The following is a 24,135-nucleotide window of genomic DNA, read 5'->3' on the forward strand; positions in this document are numbered from 1 at the left end:
CGGCCGGCCCCCCCTGCACCCCCCACGCTACGCCACTGCTCAGCCTGCAGAGGCCTCTTCCCAGCCGTGCTTGAAAGGGGCAGGCAGGCACTGCCCCCCACCTCCCCCCAGACAAATAGGACGTTGATTAGTTTTTCAATGGACCTGTTTAAAAGATTTTGTAAATTGTTCTTCTTCCTGAAGGAGCATCTCCACCCCCATTGTTCTGCCTGGACACTGAGGTCCAGCTCCGAGGGCCTTCTGGCGGTCCCCTCATGAGAAGCCAAGTTGCAGGGAACCAGGCAGAGGGGCTTCTTGGTAGTGGCGCCCGCCCTGTGGAACGCCCTCCCACCAGATGTCAAAGAGAAGAACAACTACCAGACTTTTAGAAGACATCAGAAGGCAGCCCTGTTTAGGGAAGCTTTTAATGTTTAATAGGTTATTGTACTTTAACATTCTGTTGGAAGCCACCCAGAGTGGCTGGGTAAACCCAGCCAGATAGGCAGGGCTTAAATAAATTATTATTATTATTATTATTATTATTATTATTATTATTATTATTTGTTTTCATTACTTTGCTCCCCACTCTTGGGAGTGGGGAGAATTCAGCTGTAGAGAAGGCTATAGATTCTGCGAATAAGTCAATAATATTTCCCCTCTTTGGCCAGCTGCTGGTCCCTCCATGTGCACCCCTCCATTTGTCAACTCCGAGGAGCCCAGGCTCTGCCTGTCCCTAAGCAGGGGCAGAGGAAGGGGGCGGTGGGGGCGGTCCACACCAGGTGTCATCACTGAGGGGGATGACATTCGGCGCACCGTGACTCCCAGGCCTACCCCGAGCCGTCAGGGGAAGGGGTGGAGATGCGCCGCCTTGCCAGCGGCCTTCCCCACCTTCCCCCTTTGTTTTGACAGCTGGGGGAGGCTTTGGAGTTGTGGGCCGGCGTCGCGCCATTGCCCCTCTCTTCTGGGCTGCTTGGGGGGGGGGAGAGCTTCCCCATAGCTGTTAAAAGGAAGAGGGAAAGGAAGAAGGGCGCTGGCAAAGCGGCATGGCTCCCCACCCCCCAGGAAGCAGCCCAGCATGGACAGCTCGCTCCACCCCCCCATGGGCATCTCTCCCCCTGGGACACTCACCCCATGGCATGTGCACCGCTCCGGGCGCTGTAGCAGCTAGATCTGCCTCTGTCCCTAAGGCCAGCCTCTCAGTCCCCCCCCCCGCCAATCATAGAGTTAGAAGGGACCCTGGGGGTCATCGAGCCCAACCCCCCCCTGCAATGCAGGGATAAATATGCAGCCGTCCCAAATGAGGATCAGAGACGCAACCTTGGCGTTCTCATCGCCGCGCTCCAACCAACCGAGGTATCCACACGTCTCCCAAATGCCCCCTTCCCCGAGAGCTGCCCGAGGATTTGCTGTCGATTCCCCGCGTGAAAATGCTTGCCCATTAAAAGGAAGGGAGGCTCCCTCCGCCCCTGCCACGGGGAGCTCAGCCTGCACTTGGGCAGGCCCTTTGCGTCACGTGCGCTTGGCGCGCTGCTCTTTCCAGCTTCCTCCCCTCCGGGCCAGCGGCTCCACCTCTTTTCCTTTGCCTCTTTGAGCCGCTTAATTCCCAGCAAGGAATTAGCAGGCTCGCTCCACCTCCTCCTCCTCCTCCTCCCGACTTTGCTGCTGCTGCTGCGCGGCTTTTTTCCTCTACCGACGGCACGCTGTGCCTTGGAGAGGTTCCCACTTCCTCGAGGGGGGCCGGCCAAACGCGCCCCCAAAAATGTTGCGCCCGGTGCGGCCGGCACCCCTGGCACCCCCCACGCTACGCCACTGGCCTGCGCCAATCAGAAGCTGCGCCTTGGTTTTCGAATATTTCGGAAGTCAAATGGACTTCTGGAACGGATTACATTTGAGAACCCAGGGACCACTGTATAGTAATCCTATATACAGAAAAGCGAAATCTCAGTGTTACTGCACTATGATTACACATTTTGACTGAGAGCCAAAGAGAGTTACATGCACACAATAGGAACTTTCATTCTCCCCACTTCTCACTGCACCCTCTGGGGCCCATCACATCTATAAGAGGATTCAACATGATGTGAAAAGCTGCGTCTGAAAAGGAAAGTCAGCAACTGCTCCTCTGCAACCTCCAGTGCCTGCTATTCACACACGATCCCTCTTCAGGCACTCTGCTCATATGAACACTTCTGCAGGGACTAGCTTGGTAAGCCTTATTTCTCCCTGCCCCTCTCCACAAACTGAGAGGCAAACCTCTGAAATGGGGAATCTCCTCTACTCACTGGGGTTCCACATGTGATTTAGAACTGATTTCCAGTTGCGCTGGCTATGGCGAAATATTTGCCAAGCTTACCATATTAAAATCTAGAAGATGTTCTTCACACTGCGATATTTCTTCCACATCTGCAAATTCTCCAATACTATTTTCTCTCTTGACATTTGTACAGCATTCTTCCAAAGTTGTATTTCAGATAAGGGGGGGGGGGAAGAGAAAAACAGAATTCCATTACAAAAGGTTTTTTGTTTTTGTTAAAGTTACATTTCAGTGGTGTAGTGTCATTATGTTTTAAACAAAAGTAATCCAGTTTGGTCAATTAAGATGTCAGAAGACAAGCAGAACTGCAACAGAGGCTAGTGAAGGAAACAGAGGTATCTCTCATCAGTTCAACTGGTCAAGTGACTAAACAGAACCATGGTTTTAAAATGTTTTATTTCTTACATCTTATTTTAATAGAGTGGACCCTATAGTTTCATACCGCTCTGGATACATAACTTTTGGGTTACGAACGTGGTGAACCTGGAAGTGTATATTTCCAGGTTTCGCCATGCACAGAAGTGCTTTGCACACTTCACATGTGCACAGAAGCACTCAATTGTGCCGCACACATGCGCAGAAGCAGCACCTCTGCCTACTGAGTTTTTGGGTTGCGGATGGACCCCCGGAACTAACTTAATTCGTATCCAGAGGGTCCACTGTATCTTACAGTGTAGTATCAGTTCTTCTGGCTTCTTGTGCAGGCCAGTTTTATGATCCTGCTATGCCAGTGCTCATGATGTCCACCAATTAATGACACACAGAAGACACAAACATAGGCATGATACAGACATTCAACCCAGGTGGGCTGTTGTGGATAATCCCGTCCATTGTATGTCCTCTAAAGACATCTGAGGTGACTAATAAGGGGCAAGGCTTCCCTAACTGGTTGGCCACCATAAGAAAAGCAATTCAGTCACAGATTTTGTTGAACAATATTAGTTGTGGAGTGAGGCCTGACAGTTCCACAGAGCGGGGGTTGCCATATTTTTGTTTCCACAGGAGCCCTCTGCCTTCAACAACATTGTTAACAGCCAGAGGGGTTCACTGGTGCAGACTTCCCTGAGTGCAGTTGCACCTGTTTGCCACACTGCCTCTCATTCAGCTTTCAAAGGCACAAAACCCTGTAGGAACAAAATGGTAGCAACTCTAGAGAAAAAAGCTGCTTTCTCACTGGCGGTTGCTGAAGCTGCAGACATCCCTTGTGGTCTGCATGTCATGTTCTGCGAAGAGCATTCTTGCTTCTGTGTATGCAGGATGGTTGCTGGATTGCCTGAGGAGACAAGAGAAACATAGGCAAGGTGTTACAAGACGTTAGCTGTGACCCAGGTAATGAGTAAATGAAAAACGGTGCCAACACTTAAGAGTCTTTTTATTCTAGATGCCACTGCCTATGTCCTTTTTCTTCAAACAAGAATGCTCTCACCTCTTAGCTCTGCTGGCGTCAGTATTTGGAAAGACCCATTGGAGATAACATTGTTCTGGGCAAAGTACTTACTCATCAAATGTAGAGCGTCTCTCTCCTGCGACTGTTCTGCTTCAATGTAACCTGGTTCTGATCCTGCAAGGGAGAACACATTGCAAGTTTTGCTAGCGTTAAGAAAAGGTGGAGTGGATTGCTTGGCTTTTATTGAAGTTGGTTGCACTTCCCTTTGTGGGGCAGGTGGGTGTGGACCAGGTGTGCAGCCTGGGAGTCATTCTGGACTCACAGCTGTCCATGGAAGAACAGGTTAATTCTGTGTCCAGGGCAGCTGTCTACCAGCTCCATCCAACATGCCGGCTGAGACACTACTCATCAGAGTGATGCATTCTCTGGTTATCTCCCACTTGGACTACTGCAATGAGTTCTATGTGGGGCTATCTTTGAAGGTGACTCAGAAACTACAGCTAATCCAGAATGTGGCAGCTAGACTGGTGATTGAGAGTAGCCGCTGGGACCATATAACACCAGTCCTAAAGATCCTACACTGGCTTCTAGTACGTTTCCAAGCACTATTCATAGTGTTGTTGCTGGCCTTCAAAGCCCTAAATGACCTTGGCCCAGTATACCTGGAGGAGCATCTCTGCCCCCATCATTCAGCCACGACACTGAGGTCTTCCTCCGAGGGTCTTCTGCTGGTTTCTTCACTGCGAGAATTGAGGTTACAGGGAACCAGGCAGAGGGCCTTCTCTGCAATGGCACCATCCCTGTGGAATGCCCTCCCATCAGTTGTCAAGGAGATAAAGAACTACACAACTTTTAGAAGATACCTGAAGGCAGCCCTGAATAGGGAAGTTTTAAATGTTTGATATTTTATTATGTTTCTATATGTGCTGGAAGCCAGCCAGATGGGTGGAGTATAAATAATAATTATAACTATTAGCTTTTTCCAGCGCATGATGAGAGCTCACTGGGATTTGGGCAGTCTTACAACCTATTAGGTAAGGGAAGATTCTCCAGTCAGTTTAGACTCTTCCTATATTCTAGGGGCAGTGGTTTTCTTTTTCATATTTTATTGAGGGGAAAAATATATATGAACAAAGATGTACAGATACCACAAATACACATAGAAACACATATGCTACGTATACAAACTAAAACAAGACACCTTACCCCATCCCCATGACCTCCCTCCACCACGGATCAACTTCCTTCTAAAAATCTTCATCTTTATCTCTTACAACCCTTTCTGATTTTATTTTCACCTTTACTTTATACACTTACACACTTAATCTATACTTGCTAACCATATATTTATATTCACACATCCACTTTACACATTTAATCTATGTATATTAACATATTCTTTTCAGAGCAGCATTTTTCCATGTATTCTTCAAAGCATTTCCATTCTCATTTTAAATTTTGATTTGTTTGAGATCTTATAATTGCTGTAAATTTTGCCAACTATGTATTCACTTAGTTTATAAATCCATACTTCTTTAGAGAATACTGTCTTGTCTTTCCATTTGCTGGCTAGAACTATTCTGGCGGCTACTGTGGCATATAAAAAATTATTTTCTTATTATGTGGGATATCACTCCCTATTATGCCCAATAGATATGCCTCGGGGTTTTTTTCTATGGAGATCCTGAGCATTTTTTAAAAACTCATCATGTATTATGCCCCAAAAGGTTTTAATCTTTTCACATCTCCACCAGACTTTCCACATTTCCAACATAAAATAGATTTTAATTTGTAATTTTTTGCAAGCTTGGCTGGTGTCCTGTACCATTTAAAGAACATTTTTATAAAGTTTTCTTTGATACAGTAGCAGGCTGTGAAATTAATATCCACTTGCCATAGCCTCTCCCACTGTTCTAAATATACAGTCCTGCCGATGTCTTGGGCACATTTTATCTGAGCCTCCTTTACTTTTCATCTTTCAGGTCTCACTCCAATAGGAAATCATACATTTTGGATAAAAGTTTAGTGTGTTTTTTTAATACTATCAATTGGAATTTTGAATCTTCTTTGCCAAAATCTCTTTTAATATCTGATTGGAAAACACTATTCATCTGATGGCATTGGAGCCAGTCAGATAAATGTTGCCTTATCTCCCGGTATGGTTTTAACTTTAACTGGCCTTGGTCTTCTGTTATTAACTGCCTATATGAGGCCCAATGTCTCTGCATGTTCAATTTTTTAACAGCATGTGCTTCCAATGGGGATACCCACCATGGAGTTTGTGGTTCCAATAAGAGGTTGATATCCGGTCCAGACTTTAAATAGAGCATTTCTGAGAATGTGACTAGTAAATCCGCTATGCACTTTAGCTTTATTATAGCCGAGAAAGGCATGCCATCCAAATCTGTTCCAATGGCTCTCAAGGTCTAAAATGTCTGTCCTTTCCAGTGTTACCCAATCTTTTATCCAGATTAGACATTCTGTCTAGGGCAGTGGTTTTCAACCACTGTGCTATAGCACCCTGGGGTACCTTGAATGATGGTCAGGGGTGCCATGGGCAACACTGGCCTCTGCCCCTCCCTCCTCTGGTGTCCTCTCATATCACTGCCTCCCAAAGGCTTCTACAGCTGTTTGTTGCAGCAGCTCTGCCTACAAACTCCCCAGGTGAATGGTGCCTCTGGGGCTGGCCAGGGGGTGCTTCCCAGGCCCCTGTGGGACAGTGTGAGGAGGCCCCTCTCCTTTGGGCAGGGGGATCAACTGCGGCTGCCCAGAGGACTCCCAAGGAGACGGGAGAAGAGGAGGCTGAGGGAACACTCCACAAGGGAGGGTGTTTGAAAACGGGTGAGGGGCTGCCAGCTCTGCAGGCAAGGGGGGACATAACTGGGCTTCTGAGTCTCACAGGGGTGCCGCAGAAATAATGTAGTTGGTCAAGGGAGCCGTGGACCTAAAAAGGTTTGAAAAACTCTGTTCTAGGGTAGGAGAGGAAAACCTTCTGGCCATGGGTGCACGTACTCTGCACATTTTGGGATGCTAATAAGGAACAGATGGAGGATGCTCAGGAGTCTTAGTTTAAGGAATGGACCACCACATCCCTGGTTACCCACCACCCACCCAGATTACCTATGTAGGGTGGCTTGTCCTTCAGCTTCCAGTTGCTGCAGTGGATTTGGGATTCCTGGTGCATGTGTGTGTCTGGAGTTCGGAAGCAGAGTACCTGTAAAGGGTCTGAGAGCACAAGAGTTATCCATCTACCCTTCCTATCTTCCTTGGTGGTTTGTTGTTTGCACAAAGCACCTTTTTATCAAGTTCATACTTGTATAGTCATGTGTTTCTGGACAGAGAGAGTCCTAGCATGATGTAGGAGTGATGTTCCCTTGCCAAAGCTTATATACTCCTGGTGATGTGTTGCAATTGGCTGCCAAACTGGAATCTTATTCTGAGATTTGGGAAAGACAGAGGCGGCAGCCATCTGAAGTGCTCCACTAAGAAAGTGTTTGAATTCTTGTTAACACCAGGGGCAAGATCAAGTCCTATGTGAGCAAAGGATTCCAACTCTGCTCCATTTCTCTTCAGTCATTCCCCCCATCCCTCGGCCTGCTTGTTCAACAGATGTCTTAACAATGGTTTTATGGTCCCCAGTTGTAACCCCTCTGCACCTCAATTAGGGTGAAAACTTTGCTTCAAGAGAAGGTTTTCCCCCAAGCCTAATTGGTGTGCGCGCACGGGGGAGATCTTCCTCAAGATTGCAGCTGGGGAGGGAAAATTAATCACTCTTCAGGAGGATCACTCCTACCTCCCAAATCAGGTTTGGAAAGAGTTAAAATGATTTCTCTAATCTTAATTGTGAGGGCACTTGTGTGGCTGTGATGTGTGGGTGGTTGTGGTGTACACTAGGCCTGGGCGTTGTATCAATACATGGGCTAGGACCGGTATGAGGGCCAGAGAGCAATGGCTGCTTCACCTGCAATAAATACTGGGTGAAACTGCCATCGAGCTCTGGCCCTCATGTCCCAGAGGGAGTGCATAGGAAGGAGGCTTCTTTATATTGCTCTGCTGAAGGGTGTGCGGCTGCCACGCCTCAGTGGAGCAGTTTAATGAAGCCCCCGCTGAGGGACACTCAAGCTGGAGGCAGGGGGCTTGATCAGATGAGAAGCGGGCTTTCTTGCGTGAGCCGGAGTGGGAGCTCCTTTAAACTGCTCCACTGATGGGCATAATTTTCTCTTTTGGCCTGCAAAGCTTACAATGGCACAGAAAGAACAAAAAAGACCCAAGTGAGGAAATGAATCAAACAGAGGCTAGATATTTCTATCATTTTCTTGGATTAGCAGGAAGCTAGTTTAAATGGTAACATTCCTTTGTAAGATTGTTCATTTATAATTAAAAGCTAAAAGTTGCATTTCAGCTGACTGAAGCACAATTGTTAGTTAAAGCTCAGTATGTCTTGCATGTAGAACCTACGTAGAAGGAAGTAAAGCACGATTCCATTCCATAGCACTTACTCCCAGGTAGGTATGCTGCATAAAATGGTAGTCATGACACAAAATAATTTGGTCTCTAAGGTGCCATACAACTCTGTGAAATACTGGGGCATTTGTACATATTAAAAATTAAAAATCCAAAATCCAAAATTCCCCATATTTTGATGCTTATACTAGAAATAACATTCACTTTACTATTTTTTAAACATTTGAATATATGGTCTTTGATGTATGAAGGGGAACAAACTGTAAAAAGCAGTGCAGCTATTCAGAAGTCAAGAGGTTTTTTTTAAAGCATGTGTTCATCAACCTATAAAAAACCTTAGCTATACAACTTCAGTTTTTAATCAGACAATACAGTGCTAATAAAAAACAGTGTTGATAAAAAGTTTATAATACTGTTGTGTTCTCCTGGGGGGCCTGGACTTCACAGCCAGCCATAATTTGCAGACCCTGTCTGAAACATCCCAGAGTTTCCCCTTAGCATGCAGACATCCCTCATGTTTTTCATTAGTCTCATTGTAGCTTCATTTCTGTCGGCACTCGCCACTTCGGTTGTGAGATAGTAGCTAAGATTAAATATAGATGGCCATTCTTAATATGCCAGAAACTACTTTGTAAGCTCACAACACTATTGCAGTGATAAGAATGCATGGGAAGTAGGTGAGTGGCAATTCCCCTCCAAAAGTATGTTTGGCATACGGTACTTAATGGTTACAAGTTGGTACATGCTCAACTGCATTCACCTTCTATTTCTGCTCAGATATAAAGTGTTCAATTCATTTTAAGTAAGTTAAAAGATGCTGCTACCTTCAAACTGTGATGCAGGAAAGAGTGGCGTATAAAGAGCTTTCTCCCACCAGCACTGCTTCGCTTGATTGTAGCTTATTTTCTGAAGATCATTATTCAATACAGGAAACTGTTTTGAGAATAACTGTATTTTAGTTTAAGAGATAAAACACTGCACTAAACTGCACTTCTGCTTACTGATTAATCTGTAGCCAAAATACGTTTAAATGTTGTTTAAAAGTTACAGTTGCAAAGTCTGTGCTTTTTGATAGAGTGACGATATAGCACCAGTTACACTCACGCAGCATTGACTGAGAGATCAGCCCCACTGAAGCTTATTCCCAGATTCAAAGCCATCTGTTTCCCAAAAAACAGAAGAGAATAGCAGAAGGTATTTGTGCTCAGCCTTGAGATCAACACCTATGTTTGAATTGGATCCCAGTTCACACTTAATCCCTGTTTGTGTGCTGCATTCATTCTGCTGCTCTGCAGTTCTCTGGCTTGGGGCCCTCAAAAATCCTCATACTGATAAGAGCAGCCATTTTTAAAAACCTCAAACAGCTAATAATTCATGCTTTAAATTTTAATTTTAAAATATACCATACTGCATATACTCGAGGATAAGCCGACCCGAATATACCGTAAGCCGAGGCACCTAATTTTACCACAAAAAACTGGAAAAACTTATTGACTTGAGTATATAAGCAGGTTCACCACACCACAAACCTCCTGGTGGGCCAGAGTGCATGCGCGCACATGCACATGCGCACATGGCAGAGGGGGCTTCTCTCTCCCCCCAGCCCCTCCCGTCCCCCTGCCTACCTAGGGAGCTGCTGAGAGGCAGAGGCTGGTGGCAGCAGCGGTGGAGGAAGAACAAGCAGCCCCAAAGGGCTCCTTTTTGCTTCTCGTTCCTCCGCCACCACTAGAGTATAAGCCGAGGGGGGCTTTTTCAGCATAAAAAATGTGCTGAAAGTCAGCTTATACTCGAGTATATACGGTACTTTAAAGTCACAAATTCAAGCCAGCCTTTCAGTTGCTAGATTATATAGCATGACTGGAGGATAAATTCTGAAATCCTCTATCTTTTACCCTTCATAAAAAAATTAATCATAACAGTTGCATCAGGACTATACATTTTAGGCAGGTTGTCAAATTCTTCCAACAAGCAGCATAATACAAGAATAAAACACTCATTTTAGAACACCTTGGAATATTTACACAGGTTCTTAATATAGTGCAACAGCTATACCCTGCCCAACAGGGTTAGACAGCAGGTTGCAAGAAAATGGCATTGTATTTGCTCACTGAGAGAGGTTTGTTCTCTTAGCAGTCTGGATGCCAACCCTGTCTCTCTCATGTTCCTCTACTGCTTTCTTGAGTATCTTTGAGTTTACATGTGTGAACAATGTTGTTCACAACCTATTTAACACATTAATGTAATTCATAGCCAACATGCCTTTTGTGATGGCATTAAGGTTCCAATTTTCTGAAATATGTTAGATCTTTGAATTATACAAAAAAATGTACAGAATACATCTCTCAAGAACATACCTCTTTCAGCTGTGCTGAAGTAACAAGATTATCTTCATATGAATTATCTCCACAACTGCAAGACTTGTCTTCCTCTTCCTGTGGTTCTACAACATTGCAACTAGTGTTAGGGATTTCCGCAGCCATCACGTCTTGCAGGTCTTTTATACCACATTCTAAGCAAGAACTCTCGTTTTCCAACAGCAATATTCCAGATGATTCTTCCTGGGAATCCAGAGATGTCTGCGCACTCTTTTCCATTCCACACTTCTTTAATCTAGGAAGGAACTTTCCAGACTCAAGTTCCAATTTGCCATAATAATGCCCTTCTTTTTCTGCATCTTCTTCCAGTGGTTTAAGATCTGCTTGTGGATCATCAAACACTTCAGTCTGTGAAGGGGCGGGGATAATCCCCTCATCTTTCTCTGATTCAAAGTCAGATTCACTTCCACCACATGGGGAAAGTTCAGATGCAGAAATGGGGCGAAAGTGAGTTCTAGGAGAAATTCGTATAGCTCTGTATTGTGTTCTCCCAGCACCACATATTCTAGGACGAAAAACCTCCCTATCAGAATCAGAGCAAAGAATAGATTTGGGTTTAAAGCAAGGGCTGAAGGATGCAATTCCTTCTGGTTCAAATGTACATTCTACATGAAGAACTTGTGAAAATGGATTATTCAAATCAAAGGAAGAGAATGAATATTCAAGACCAGACTCTTCACCTTGAAAATTACCACAAGCTTCTAACAAGTCTTCATGGAAGATAAATGAAAAACCCCTATTTAATCCACGATCACCACACTTCAACTGCTCACTCTGTTCAAATGATACTAAAGGTCGCCATAACTGTCTGTGACCAGGGGCAAAGCTGTTTCCTGGTGTCATGAAAACATCTGTACCAGCTATTGTAACTACATCAGAAGTTGCACACTGTAGTAAGTTTCCTTTTGGATGGTTAGGCGGCACCACTGCCCACTCTCCATCACTGTTAAAGGTTTTGAGCTCCCCATACACACCACCAAGAATAAATGAACTTTCTTTATCTTGGTTAATATCCCATGGTTTGGAGGGTGTAGTATAATCCCCACAATCCACTTCTGATAAATTGTTTGAAGCAAAAGCTCTTTTCTCCAAATTCTCTTTCTGTCCTTCCCACAGATGATATTCTGATCTTTGCACTGCTTTGTTAGGGTCCTGAAGAATTTCTACCTTTGTGTCATTTAAGCAACAGCAATAATGATTTACATCAGTTGAAAACAGCTCCTCTTCTACACCATCTATTTCTATAATTGATGCAGAATTTCTGTCTGTCATATTTGTCCAGATGTCTTTAATAACCCCTGAGCCATAGTCATCTTCATGTGGACTGCTGTCACTACACACTTGTGTAGATTCATATTCTTTATCTTCGGCTTTTTGTTCTAATTGTATACCACATATAGATTCTAGTTTTGATTTTTTTGTAAAAACTAAGGTAGGCATTTCTCCTAAAGGTCTAGTCTGTTCCGGGCAGGTTTCCTCCTGCAAAAAATCTACAATTTCTTCATCTATGTAACTTGAAGATACTCTGGGAACTACATAATTTATCTCATCCGAGTTAAATTGAGGGGATTCTTCAAATGGAATATTTAAAGTCTCATTGTCTGAACGGGTTTCTTCAGAGTATGACCATGGACTACAAGTTCTTGTTGATAAATTAGAACAGTGTTCGTTTTCATCAAAGGCACTATTTTTGGTCCATATTAACAATCTAGACTGTGTTTTCCCAAACATACCAACATTGCTACTAGAATCTGTATTTTCATTTCCCAAACTGAATTTTTCTAAAGGAAATGGTAAGACAGAATTACTGCATTGCACTTCAAACACTGAAAAAGAATTTAAACCAGACCCTTCATTAGTATCTGAAAACAGCTCTTGATTGCCTACAAGCATGTGAGAATTAAGCATTGTGCTGTCTAAAGTAGGAGAAAGTCTAATAGGAGAATCTCCTCCAAAGCTTTCCCCATCTGCATCACCAGAGCTAGAAGACGAACAGCACTCCCAAAATTGAGCTAAATTACTAAGATCTTGTAAGAACCACCCTTCAGCACCAGAGGTGGCTGAATCTGCCCATATTGCACTTTCCCCTTGCAACTCCATTCCATCAAACACTATGCAACATTCTGCCTCAAAATCAGTCCCCTCTTTACTTTTCTGCCGAATCATATTCAAAATCCGACTCTCTCCTTCCATCTTGCCTGAGGCACCAGAATCCAACATGGATTGGTCAATATCCACTTCATAGAAGTGCGTTAGTTCTGACAGATGAACGCCATCTGAGTGTGTATCGTCCTCTGGTTGAGAACACTTTGAGGTCCTAGTGAGGCCAATGTCCTCATTTAGAACTGCAGGCATTTCCACAAAATGGCCATCAATGAAAGTACCTGCTGCGAGGTATGTTTTATTAATATTATTGTTGCTAATGCAGAGACCTTGCACCGATTCAGCTAATTCTTCTACAGCCTCCGAAGTTGCATCACATGCATCTTGCCTATTGCGGTACGTCGTCTCCAGCTTGCTTTTTCTACTCAGGGGAACAAAGTATTCAGTAATTGGCTCAGTATACCATAAGGGCTCTTCCTTATATTCCTTCTCATTTCTGCTATCAAAATATAGCTCTTTTCTCTCGTAGTTCCCAGTTTCTTTCCTTCTAATTTCTTTTAATGGCCGTTTACCTCTTTTACAGAGTTGTTTGATAGATTCATTACTGCTGCTGCCACCATGAATTTTTCTTTCAGACTTCTCACCAAATTTTGCCAAATGCCTGCTTTGTCCATTGCGTCCTTTTTTACTCCGGACCTCCCTTGTTTTATGCCTAACTTTAACACATTTTGTGGTTGCCTTTAGTTCACCTTGATTACCACTAGAATTTGAACCTTCTTCACTGGAGCCAGAAGACCAGGATCGCGGGCGTATCTTTCCCTCAGATTTATGTCGGACTTGCTTTTTATATAAAACAGATTTATCTTCAACACTGCTACTTCCAAACTTATTCTCTTTTTCATCTTTATCCTTTTTCTGTGTGGTTCTCTCATGGACAGTGGCATGCACTTTGTTACCATTTCTCTCTTTGGAAATTTCACTTTCACTAATACAATCCTTTGGAGATGATGTATCTGTGCTAGTTGCTGGGGCAGTAGAAGAAGATGAGGAGCTGGAGTAAGAACAAATTTTGGATTTATTCCACACTGTCATAATTTCTTGCAGGCAAACAGGTTTCTTGGAAAGAGGTGGGAATGCTTCATAATACCTGAATGGAGAAACGAAAAAATAAAAGTTTTATATGCAGGACTTACTGTAGATATGGATTTGACACTCAATCCTTCTCTCATAGCTTGCTAGATGAAAGGGGGATGACAACAGACAAGGGTTCCCTTTATATGAAGGGGCAATTGGAATGTCTCAGACACTCCCATACCTGTATTGCTTGGGGTTTGTGGGCATCATGGGAATGATTACTCATTGTGCCCAGACATCCTGGCTCACTGTACATGCACATGAGTGTCCAAAGTCTCTCTGCAGAAATAGGTGGGCCCTTTCTGCCACCTCTGAAAAGCAGCGCAAAGAGGGAGGCAGAAGGAAAGGTTCCACCCAGTGCTTTTTTCTGGGGGGAGCAAGGGGTACGCATACCACTAAACATTTTGTGAATCTTAAGCTTGGCCTCATTGAGGGGCAGTATTTCAATATGAGTAGGAATATGAGAGTACCCCTAAACACTTTTTTGGGGCCGGGGGGGGAGCACTGGTTCCATCCATGTCAGGAGGGGCAGAGAAACACAGATCTCTAGAGTCCCTGGTGCCCAATGTTGTCATCAAGCATGAAGAGGCGAAGAAGCCAGATGTCCAGGAGACCATCTTGTAAATTCATGTTATTTTCCTCAACAGGTTGTTCACTATGCCGCATATAATGAAAAATAAAAAAGTGTCACTGAAGACAACATTTCGGACACAACAAAACTAACTTCTCCAGCAAGGTGAAAGGTAAAGGAACCCTGCATGGTTAAGTCCAGTCAAATTTGACTATGGGGTGTGGCACTCATCTCCGCTTCCAGGCCAAGGGAGCCAGCGTTTGTCCAGACAGCTTTTCCGGGTCACGTGGCCACCATGACTAAACTGCTCCTGGCGCATCGAACACTGTGACAAGTGCCAGAGTGCACAGAAATGCAGTTAACCTTCCCGTTGTAGCAGTACCTATTTATCTACTTGCGCTGAACTGCTAGGTTGCCAGGAGCTGGGACAAAGCAACGGGAGCTCATCCCATCATGTGGATTAGAACTGCTGACCTTATGATTGGCAACCCCAAGAAGTTTGGTGGTTTAGACCACAGCCACCTGTGATTCATCAAATCAATAGCTTTTCCCTGCTTATTTTTCTCATCCTTAGCACCTTGTTTGGTAGGACTGATAAACTGGGGAAGCCTTGCTGAGGATGAAAACCAATATTATCCTTTGTCAAAGGAAAATATAACTTTCTCAAGTATATATTTTTAAAAAATCTTATTTTATGATTACAATGCAGAAGTAAACATTTTAATAGAAAACAAAAGACTGAAACCCTTATATTAAGACCTGTATATGTTTAACTGTCTATTTAAAATAGCATTTGGCTTTTACATCAACATACACAGGAAAACACAATACTTCATTTTAAAAGAGGGATACCTACATTTCCACCTGATCCTTTGCTGCAGGAGAGAAATCAACTTCAGGAGGCAAAGAGCCCTCAAGTTTTTTGTGAATCTTCTCCTCTGCTAAGAAATAAAATAAAAACAGTCTTCTGAAAATTTGATATCATACTTTCCCTACCATGCTATATCTTATAATGAGAAACATGCATCATATTAAGTAATTGTATTTACAGTAGTATTATTGCATAGTTTAATGGTTTAAGCACTTTATTTTAAACCTTTCATCAAGTGAATTTTGTCCTCTAAAATTCATCAAATATTATTTGAACACAATCAGGGTAGCCTTATATACATTTGGGATTTAACTAATTTTAATAATTTTCTAAAACATACTCATAAATTATTGAAGCCATTAAAATATATAAAATTTGTTAATGCAGCCTTTATATCATGCAGGGGTGTAATTCAAATCATCTGCTCAAATAACCCACATTAAAAAAAATAACCCACGTTTCTTTTACAATATAGTATTCTGTTTGGAGGCAAGTGGGGAGCGGTTATGAAAGTAATGGATTAATTAATTTCAAGGAGGCCAGGAAAATTCATTTACCTAAGCTTTCCAAAAACACCAGCTACAGATGCAGATAAAAATGTGTTGATGTTCAGCTGTTTCGTAGATGAGAGTAAAACGTTTGGGGTTTGAGACCGGAACTAAGATGAGAACTCAGTGAGTTAAGAGTATGAGATCACCCAGATATTTCTGGTGAACGACATTAATGAGACACAATGTGTTATTTTTTGAAGCCAAGGGATGGATCCAAGTGGGGTGATGGCTTGCTTTTGTCTGCTCCCTCGTATCAATCCCACAATTGTAAATCTGTATGTATTACTGCAGGTAAAAGTGTAGCTTAAAATGCAATCTAAAACAAGGTCAGGTGTAGGCTTTAACCTCTGAATCATCACTCAAGTGACTTAATAGATCCTTTGCTATGAAAAGAGAGAATGATGATGACCACCAACTTAAATCTCATTGATTTCAAAGGGACTAAAGTGACAATAATTTATTCTGGCTTGCCTTCCCAGGCTAAATACTTAAGTGTGTTACTGTTATAAGTATTGTATTTTCTTAGTTTCAATATAAACTTTTTCAAGTGCATCTTCAGACTTTTATCAACCCATTAACAACTCTAGAAAGCTGGTCATTGACTGGGGTAGCCAAGATAGACAGGGATGTTCCAAATTGTAATCCTGCAACACCAAGCTGGTCTCCCACGGATTACATTCTCTTGTTATGGCTTCACAATGGTCCTTATATATAGTGGGACGGATCTTAATTTATTACGAAATGTCGCACATCATGACCCAATATTACATCTACAGTCCTTGAAGAACTTTGGTGCAGTTATCATAAAGAGCCAATAAAGTGGACTGTACTATTTCAGGCTGCATTGGAGGCTCACATGACTGAATGCTCCATCACAATAAAAGTATTCCTGTGCTCAGCAAACCAGATAAAAGGCTTGACTTCAATGTCTAAGACTGGGGCAAAGGGTGAAGCACTCTAAACATGCGAGTTCTCACTAGCAGCCTGAAATGGCAGACACCTTACAATTTGAGAGACCTGGGTTTTGTTCTAGCCTAACTGGAACCATAGAACTCTGTAAGGTACTGACCTAATGCATCTAAGAATGGTCTAGCCCCACGGCCTTGTGATATTTTATATGAAAGTGTGGTTTATAAATACTTAAATAAAAATAACAAATAACTCTGAAGATATGTAGTCCAAATGTTTTTCTCACCTTGTTCACTCTGGAGATCTTTCAACCTGCAGCAGAGCTCCTCCACTAAAGTCTCAATCCCAGAGCTCTGTGTAATAATAAAAAAGCTTACAGTGACCACTTGGCATTTACTTAATACATTTCAAGTACTGAAAGTGCTTCATATATATTGTCTCCGTAAGAGTCTCAGCATGTATCCCCCACTCCAAGGTAATGCTGGCAAAGAGAATAGTGGCTTGTATCTAAGCCAACTAGTTAATGTTTAGTTGCAGTGTGAGTAAGTAAATTTCCCCATCTTTGCTCAAATTTGGAGCCACTGGAGCTGCTTTTAAGGAACTAACTGGAATCTTCAGCCAGGAATCTCAGTGGAATGTGTAGTTTGGCCTTAAAGATAGGTGTCAAACTAAAATGAAATGGAGCGGAGGGCCATGTTACCTATCCAAAAGTTCCCCAAAGAACTCTAATTTTAAAACCAAAAAAGGTCAGTTCAATAGCTACACCAGATCTTATCCCAAGTAATATAACAACAACAACAACTTATTTGTACCCTGCCCATCTGGCTGGGTCTCCCCAGCCACTCTGGGCGGCTTCCAACGAAGATTAAACTGTCACACATTAAAGCTTCCCTAAACAGAGCTGCCTTCAGGTGTCTTCCAAATGTCAGGTAGTTGTTTATCTCTTTGACATCTGATGGGAGGGTATTCCACAGGGCGGGCGCCACCACCGAGAAGGCCCTCTGCCCGGTTCCCTGTAGGGAAGGGAGTGAGGGAACCACCAGAAGGCCCTTGGAGCTGGACCTCAGTGTCCGGGCAGAATGATGGTGGTGGAGACACTCCTTCAGGTCTACTGGGCCGAGGCTGTTTAGGGCTTTAAAGGTCAGCACCAACACTTTGAATTGTGCTTGGAAACATACTGGGGAGCCAATGTCAAAAGGCAATCCCAACAAATCTCTATTTTTTGAAATATTAGTGTTATTCAGAACTATAGATACAGAAGTACAGTGAGGGATAGTGGCCAACCAGCTGCATTTCACTTGATCCTTACACCTTGTCACCTACTGCTTATTTTCATTAATTGTTAGTCTACCAGCTGAAATGTATTTTCAATCATTTATTCAACCCAATGCTCCAGCACATGTCTAGCCTTTGGCACAACACTCTTATGTCCCATGCTCTACTACTATGGTGAGAAACCACTGGCCCATGCGCCTAAATAGGAACACATACCCCAGATGGCCTGCAAGACGGCCACTTTGGCCAAACAACATCCAGCTGTCACTCAGCTGACATCAGGTGAAGGGCAAGTAAAGCCACAGCTGCACAAGTACAATCAGGAGCCTTAGAGAATGCTCCTGATGGTTTCTTTGCACCATGACTTCAAATGATTAAATTTGGCTCTGAATGTAAACTGCACAACCTTTGAGCAGATCATGGAGCTACTGAAGAGCTCTGATCACATCACCTCTGTCTTACTGAAACTCAGATTGTAGCTATGCCCATCATATACAACCTATTTACCCTCCCCTCCCCTTGGCCTGCTGCAGTCAAATGGCAGCTTGATTTCAAGTTTCCAGCACCCTCGGGAATGATTTTGCTTTGAATGACTGCAAAATCACTCTTCTTCACCTTTCTCAGCACACCTCCTGAAAGGTAATGCTGCAGGAGTTGCATGGCCTGAAAGGTAAGTTAGCAAGGCTTGACTGGTAGGAAGCTGTAGCTCCTGATTACTCAGAGCTCTCAGAAGAAGCTTGTGAGGAAAAAATGGCTCCAGGGCCTAAAAGCAAAAGGCAGGAAACCTCGTAGCAGCTTAGATAATAAAAAAGACGGAGGGGGTGTATTCATAAAATAAGACAGACTTTAGCAACAGACTGAGCAGCTGCTTTAAAAGCAAGATTGATATGTTATCTAATCAAATAGCTGATGTAGCACAAACAGTAAACGAGACCCTCAATACCAGCTTAAGCACCCAAACAAAACTGAAAGCACTTAAGGTAAAATGGCAAATGAATATTTAGATTTAAAATTTGCTTCTCGGCTGGATAGAGAAAAAATTGAAAAAATTTAAACTACATGGGATTCTGGAAAAAGAGGAGGGGGGATATGACTGATTGGATTTTAAGTTGGTTAGACAGTTTGAATATATAACCCCCCATCACTCTCCATGACACTGAAAGGGGACACAGAGTGGGTGCACTAAGAGCAAGTAACTCAGAGGGACCAAGAGATATTGTTGTCTGCTTTGAACGCTACCAAACTAAAACTCTGATTTTAAATGCCCTACACAACTATCCAGAACTTAAATACAACTCATTCAGTGTAGGGGCATTTCCAGATTTATGCCAGGAAACTGGCTCAACAGAGATAATTCAGAGGTCACACCACTGAGCTGAAGGCTGCAGGGATTTCCTACTGATGGGGGTTCCAATTTAAGTTGTTGGTGCAAGTCAATGGCAAACACATTGCTGCCTCTGATAAACTGCCTCTACAAAATATTATCCATGAACGTAAAATTGCAATCCCCAAAGTGGCTGCAAGGAGTGGAACTAACCTCCCCTCCTCTTCCTCATAGTTCACGCACAGAGAGAAAAAGAAAATGCAAAGCTCTGCAGCAGACTCTCTTCGTTCACACCATGGCTCTTAGGCCTTTGTAAAGCACAAACGATTAAACCAAGCACTTAGCCATCAGGCTTATTATGACTAACTCCCAGAGGAGGAGAGGGTGTGGAGCAAAAGATCTTTCTCTGCCTCAGCCCCCCTTCTGTTCCTTGGTGTGCTAGCATAATGCTCTCCACAGCTTCCCCTATTCCAGCCACAGATAGCTGGATGCACCTGGAACAGTTTGCTATGTTAAAAGTTGAAGTTTTCTGTTCTTATTTTTCTCTCCTGTTGAGAGTTTATTGTACAGTGCAATCAACCCTCAAGCATACTGTGTTCTTTCTTCCTCCTTCGACATATTGGATAAGCACCATTTGTTCTCAACTATGGTTATAGCGCCACCCACTGTAAAGGTAATTTCATTAAATGCTAAAGGTTTAGGCTCTGCTGTGAGGTGCTCCAGAGTAGAAATGCTCCTGAAAAAGGATATAATTTTATCCAGATATAATTTTGATACAAGAGACACACCAAAAGAAAAACAGCAAAACAACTACATTGCTACAACTACACTGCTATTAAAGGGCAAATGGTTAGGTGACCAAACCTGTGCCCTCAGCAAGGGGTGTGGCCATAATGATTGCAAAAATAAATAAATGCCCATTCACTATTCAGGACTCCACAGCGGACCCAAAAGACAGATACCTCACTAGGGTCTGAGAAAGTTTAGTTCCCTAAAGCCTGGTGAAGCCTTCACTAAACTTTTGCATGCCAATAATTTATGCAACCTCTGGCAGATCTGTCACCCCACTGACAGGGAATTTACATTTCACTCGTACATGTATGGCCCATTTGGACTGTACCTTCATATCCAAAGATATTTGGTAGATCTCTGGTATAAAGTGACAAAAACAGATATAGGAATCATCCCAGTCTCAGATGATGCCCCAAATTCTATCTCTATAGCAGTGGACTCTCTAAGCCCAACTTCATTTCGCTGACATTTGATTCTCTCCTACTAACCAACAAATTGGCTAAAGAAAGTCTTCATCAAGCGCTAAAGTTTTATTTCCTATAAAATGCCATCCCGGACACTAAAATATCGAGCCTATGGGATGCCATGAACCAAAGCTAATCTAGAAGAAAAATAAATAAAGGGAACTTGCTTCTTCCAGACCACACAAGGAAATACGGGACTTGGAAATCTTGGAGTAGCAGAGTTGTCAGACTTTATCATCCCAGGACCCAAGGAGGTCTCGGGTTCCCATGTCTTAGGCTATGCTATGAGGTTTTTCAATTAAAGCAAATGGTGCACATTATTAATGGTTCATTCTCAGGGGCTACAATTAGTATGGGAGAGTGATCTGGGTCTCTGGATAGAGCAACAAGTATGGGAAACGATGTAGTCCAAACCCCCACTTAAAACAATTTCTGTAAGAATACAGAAAGCCACACTGAAAACAGTGTTAAGATGGCATTGGACTCCACTCCACCTGCCTAGAACTGGCAAAGGGTACTCTAATTTGTGATGGCGGGGTTGTGGTCACATTGGAACACTGCTCCATATGTGGTGGGATCGCTGCATAGTTCAGAGATTCTGGACCCAAATTTTTGAAGCTATCTCCACCATCACTCTTATCCTTGGAGCCTGGTACCAATTCACCCATTATGCACAAATCTCTTGTGTCTGTGGCCTCCCACTGGAAATCTGACTCACCTCCTTTCCAAGAGGAGTGGCCAGCAAAAGTATGGGACATTGGGAGATTGGAGAACACCTGACACATATATCCTGCCACTGTATTCTGCTCTGGTCAGACCACACCTGGAGTACTGTGTCCAGTTCTGGGCACCACAATTCAAGAAGGACACTGACAAACTGGAACGTGTCCAGAGGAGGGCAACCAAAATGGTCAAAGGCCTGGAAATGATGCCTTATGAGGAACGGCTAAGGGAGCTGGGCATGTTTAGCCTGGAGAAGAGGAGGTTAAGGGGTGATATGATAGCCATGTTCAAATATACAAAAGGATGTCACATGGAGGAGGGAGAAAGGTTGTTTTCTGCTGCTCCGGAGAAGCGGACACGGAGCAATGGATCCAAACTACAAGAAAGAAGATTCCACCTAAACATTAGGAAGAACTTCCTGACAGTGAGAGCTGTTCGACAGTGGAATTTGCTGCCAAGGAGTGTGGTGGAGTCTCCTACTTTGGAGGTCTTTAAGCAGAGGCTTGACATCCATATGTCAGGAGTGCTCTGATGGTGTTTCCTGCTTGGCAGGGGGTTGGACTCGATGGCCCTTGTGGTCTCTTCCAACTCTATGATTCTATGATTCTATAAATGGAGAGTCATTAATTGTTCACCAAAAATAGACCACTTTTTCTCCTATGTTAACTTGTCCACACAGCCCACTAAACCCCCTGCTCCACAGATAAATACCGTATTTTTCGCACTATAGGACGCACTTTTTCCCCTCCAAAAATGAAGGGGAAATGTGTGTGCGTCCTATGGTGCGAATGCAGGCTTTTGCTGAAGCCTGGAGAGCGAGAGGGGTCCGTGCGCACCGACCCCTCTCGCTCTCCAGGCTTCAGGAAGCTATCCCAAGTCTTGCAAGCCCGGCGGGATGTCCCGCGGGCTCGCAAGGCTTGCGGGCAGCACCCTGCACCCAAAAGCTGGGGACAGCGGGGAGGCGCAGAGCCGCCACCCCGCTATTCCCCGACCTGATGTGGAGGCTGGCGGGGGGAGAAGCAAGCCTGCTTCTCCCCACCCCCACCATCCCCACAACCTCCAGATCAGGTCGGGGAATAGCGGGATGGCGGCGCTCCGCCATCCCGCTATTCCCCGACCTGATCTGGAGGCTGGGGGAGGGAGAAGCAAGCCTGCTTCTCCCCCCACCCAGCCCCACAACCTCCAGATCAGGTCGGGGAAAAGCGGGATGGCGGCGCTCCGCCATCCCGCTATTCCCCGACCTGATCTGGAGGCTGGGGGAGGGAGAAGCAAGCCTGCTTCTCCCCCCCACCAGCCCCACAACCTCCAGGCTTCAGGAGAGCGCCACCGCCAGCCCCACAAGCTCGGGGGACAGCGGGAGAGGCGCAGCGCGCCCTTCCCGCTGTCCCCCGACTTGTCTAGAAGGCTGGTGGGGGGAGAAGCCTGCTCCTCCCCGTCGCCAGCCCCGCAAATTCGGGGGACAGCGGGAGAGGCGCAGCACGCCTTTGCCGCTGTCCCCCGACTTGTCTAGAAGGCTGGCGGGGGGAGAAGCCTGCTCCTCCCCGTCGCCAGCCCCGCAAACTCGGGAGACAGCGGCAGGGGGCAGCGCGCCATTCCCGCTGTCCCCCGACTTGGTTAGAAGGCTGGCCCAGCCCTGCAAACTCGGGGGACAGCGGGAGAGGCGCAGCGCGCCATCCCGCTGTCTCCCGACATGGTTTGGAGGCTGGCGGAAGGCTTCCTCCTCCCCCAGCCCCGCAAGTTCCCAGAGCGATGCCAAAGCTGCGCGCAGCTTCGGCATGGCTCTGGGTCCCGTTCTGGGGGAGGGGGAAGCTCGGGCTTCCCCGCCCCAGCCCCGCGCCTGGCGGGGGGGGGGATAAATTTTTTTTGCCTTTATTTCCCCCCCCCCCAAATCTAGGTGCGTCCTATGGACCGGTGCGTCCAATAGTCCGAAAAATACGGTAGGTAGAGAGGCTTTATTGATAACTAATTTGACTCAACCTTTTTCTTTTTATATGTGATAAATATATACAGCATTGCACTCTCAGTTGTTTCCCAGTTTTCCCCTCACCTCTGTATTTTCATTCCATTTTTCTATTTGTATTTTTACATTCATTATTCTTACTGCGTTTTGTATGTGTGTTTTGCATGAAAATGGCAATAACAACAACAATAATAATAATGAAGTTTCTTGTTTTTTTAAAAAAGATTAAACTTAAGATTTCATATTCAACTAGGATATTTTGAAGGGAAGCTTTCTATAACTGAAATTTACCAACATTACAAAACTAAAATTTATCCACCCCAATACCACATTAAGAATGAGAAGTTACATAGAATTAAACAAGGGTGCTTATTCTTACTTCATCAGAAGCAGAGCGAAGACACTGAACAGCAGCCTGTTTTTTCATTTCTTCTAGTGTTAGATCAGAGCATTTTTTCTTACTCTTTCCCCATTTCTTGTAAGCTCCTTTTTCCCAACCCAGGAAGATGTCATTCTCCTAAAAATAAATTAAAGCGAAGAATAAAAGTTAACAGCAGTATTTGGCTCCATGTTGTTTGCAAGACGCTTCAGACTTTTGTACAAGGATGGAACAAATACCGTGGTGAGGAGCAGAAGCACAATAACTCTGTACACGAGCTCCATGATCCCATTACTTGTCCTCCTGACTCTTTGCTTTAATTACAGTAGATCCAACCAACTAAATTTTCCAAATACAGCTTTACAATAAAGATTTAAAAACACAAGAGAATATAATGTATGCATCAGCAACACTTACAACAGCACATGATAGAGCAGCAGAAAAACTTAGGCAACACTTATTCCGCTAAATTGCCTTGGAGTGTAAGCACCTAAAAGCAGGCACGACGAAAGCCTCACTGAGGAAAGTATTCCAGAACTGGATTGCCACCACAGAGAAAT

General features: G+C 44.1%; 1 protein-coding gene across 7 annotated transcripts in view; it reads right to left on the reverse strand.

Moving 5' to 3' along the window:
- The window catches only part of KIAA0232, a 55,996-nt gene that overhangs the window by 2,852 nt on the left and 29,009 nt on the right, over positions 1–24,135 (reverse strand). For 6 of the 7 annotated variants that reach the window (XM_082234178.1, XM_082234173.1, XM_082234177.1 and 3 more), the window contains 9 exons: positions 23,576–23,713; positions 16,945–17,011; positions 15,184–15,268; positions 10,499–13,769; positions 8,969–9,077; positions 6,801–6,905; positions 3,792–3,854; positions 3,468–3,566; positions 2,333–2,430 (listed from right to left, as the gene is read on the reverse strand). In XM_082234178.1, the coding sequence (XP_082090304.1) occupies positions 2,333–2,430; positions 3,468–3,566; positions 3,792–3,854; positions 6,801–6,905; positions 8,969–9,077; positions 10,499–13,769; positions 15,184–15,268; positions 16,945–17,011; positions 23,576–23,623 (3,945 nt within the window). In that variant the 5' untranslated portion in view covers positions 23,624–23,713. The remainder of the gene's footprint in view (positions 1–2,332; positions 2,431–3,467; positions 3,567–3,791; positions 3,855–6,800; positions 6,906–8,968; positions 9,078–10,498; positions 13,770–15,183; positions 15,269–16,944; positions 17,012–23,575; positions 23,714–24,135) is intronic. The other variant, XM_082234176.1, reaches the window with a different exon arrangement.

Source organism: Podarcis vaucheri (genome assembly GCF_965113315.1).
Source record: "Podarcis vaucheri genome assembly, chromosome: 8".
NCBI lineage: Eukaryota > Metazoa > Chordata > Lepidosauria > Squamata > Lacertidae > Podarcis > Podarcis vaucheri.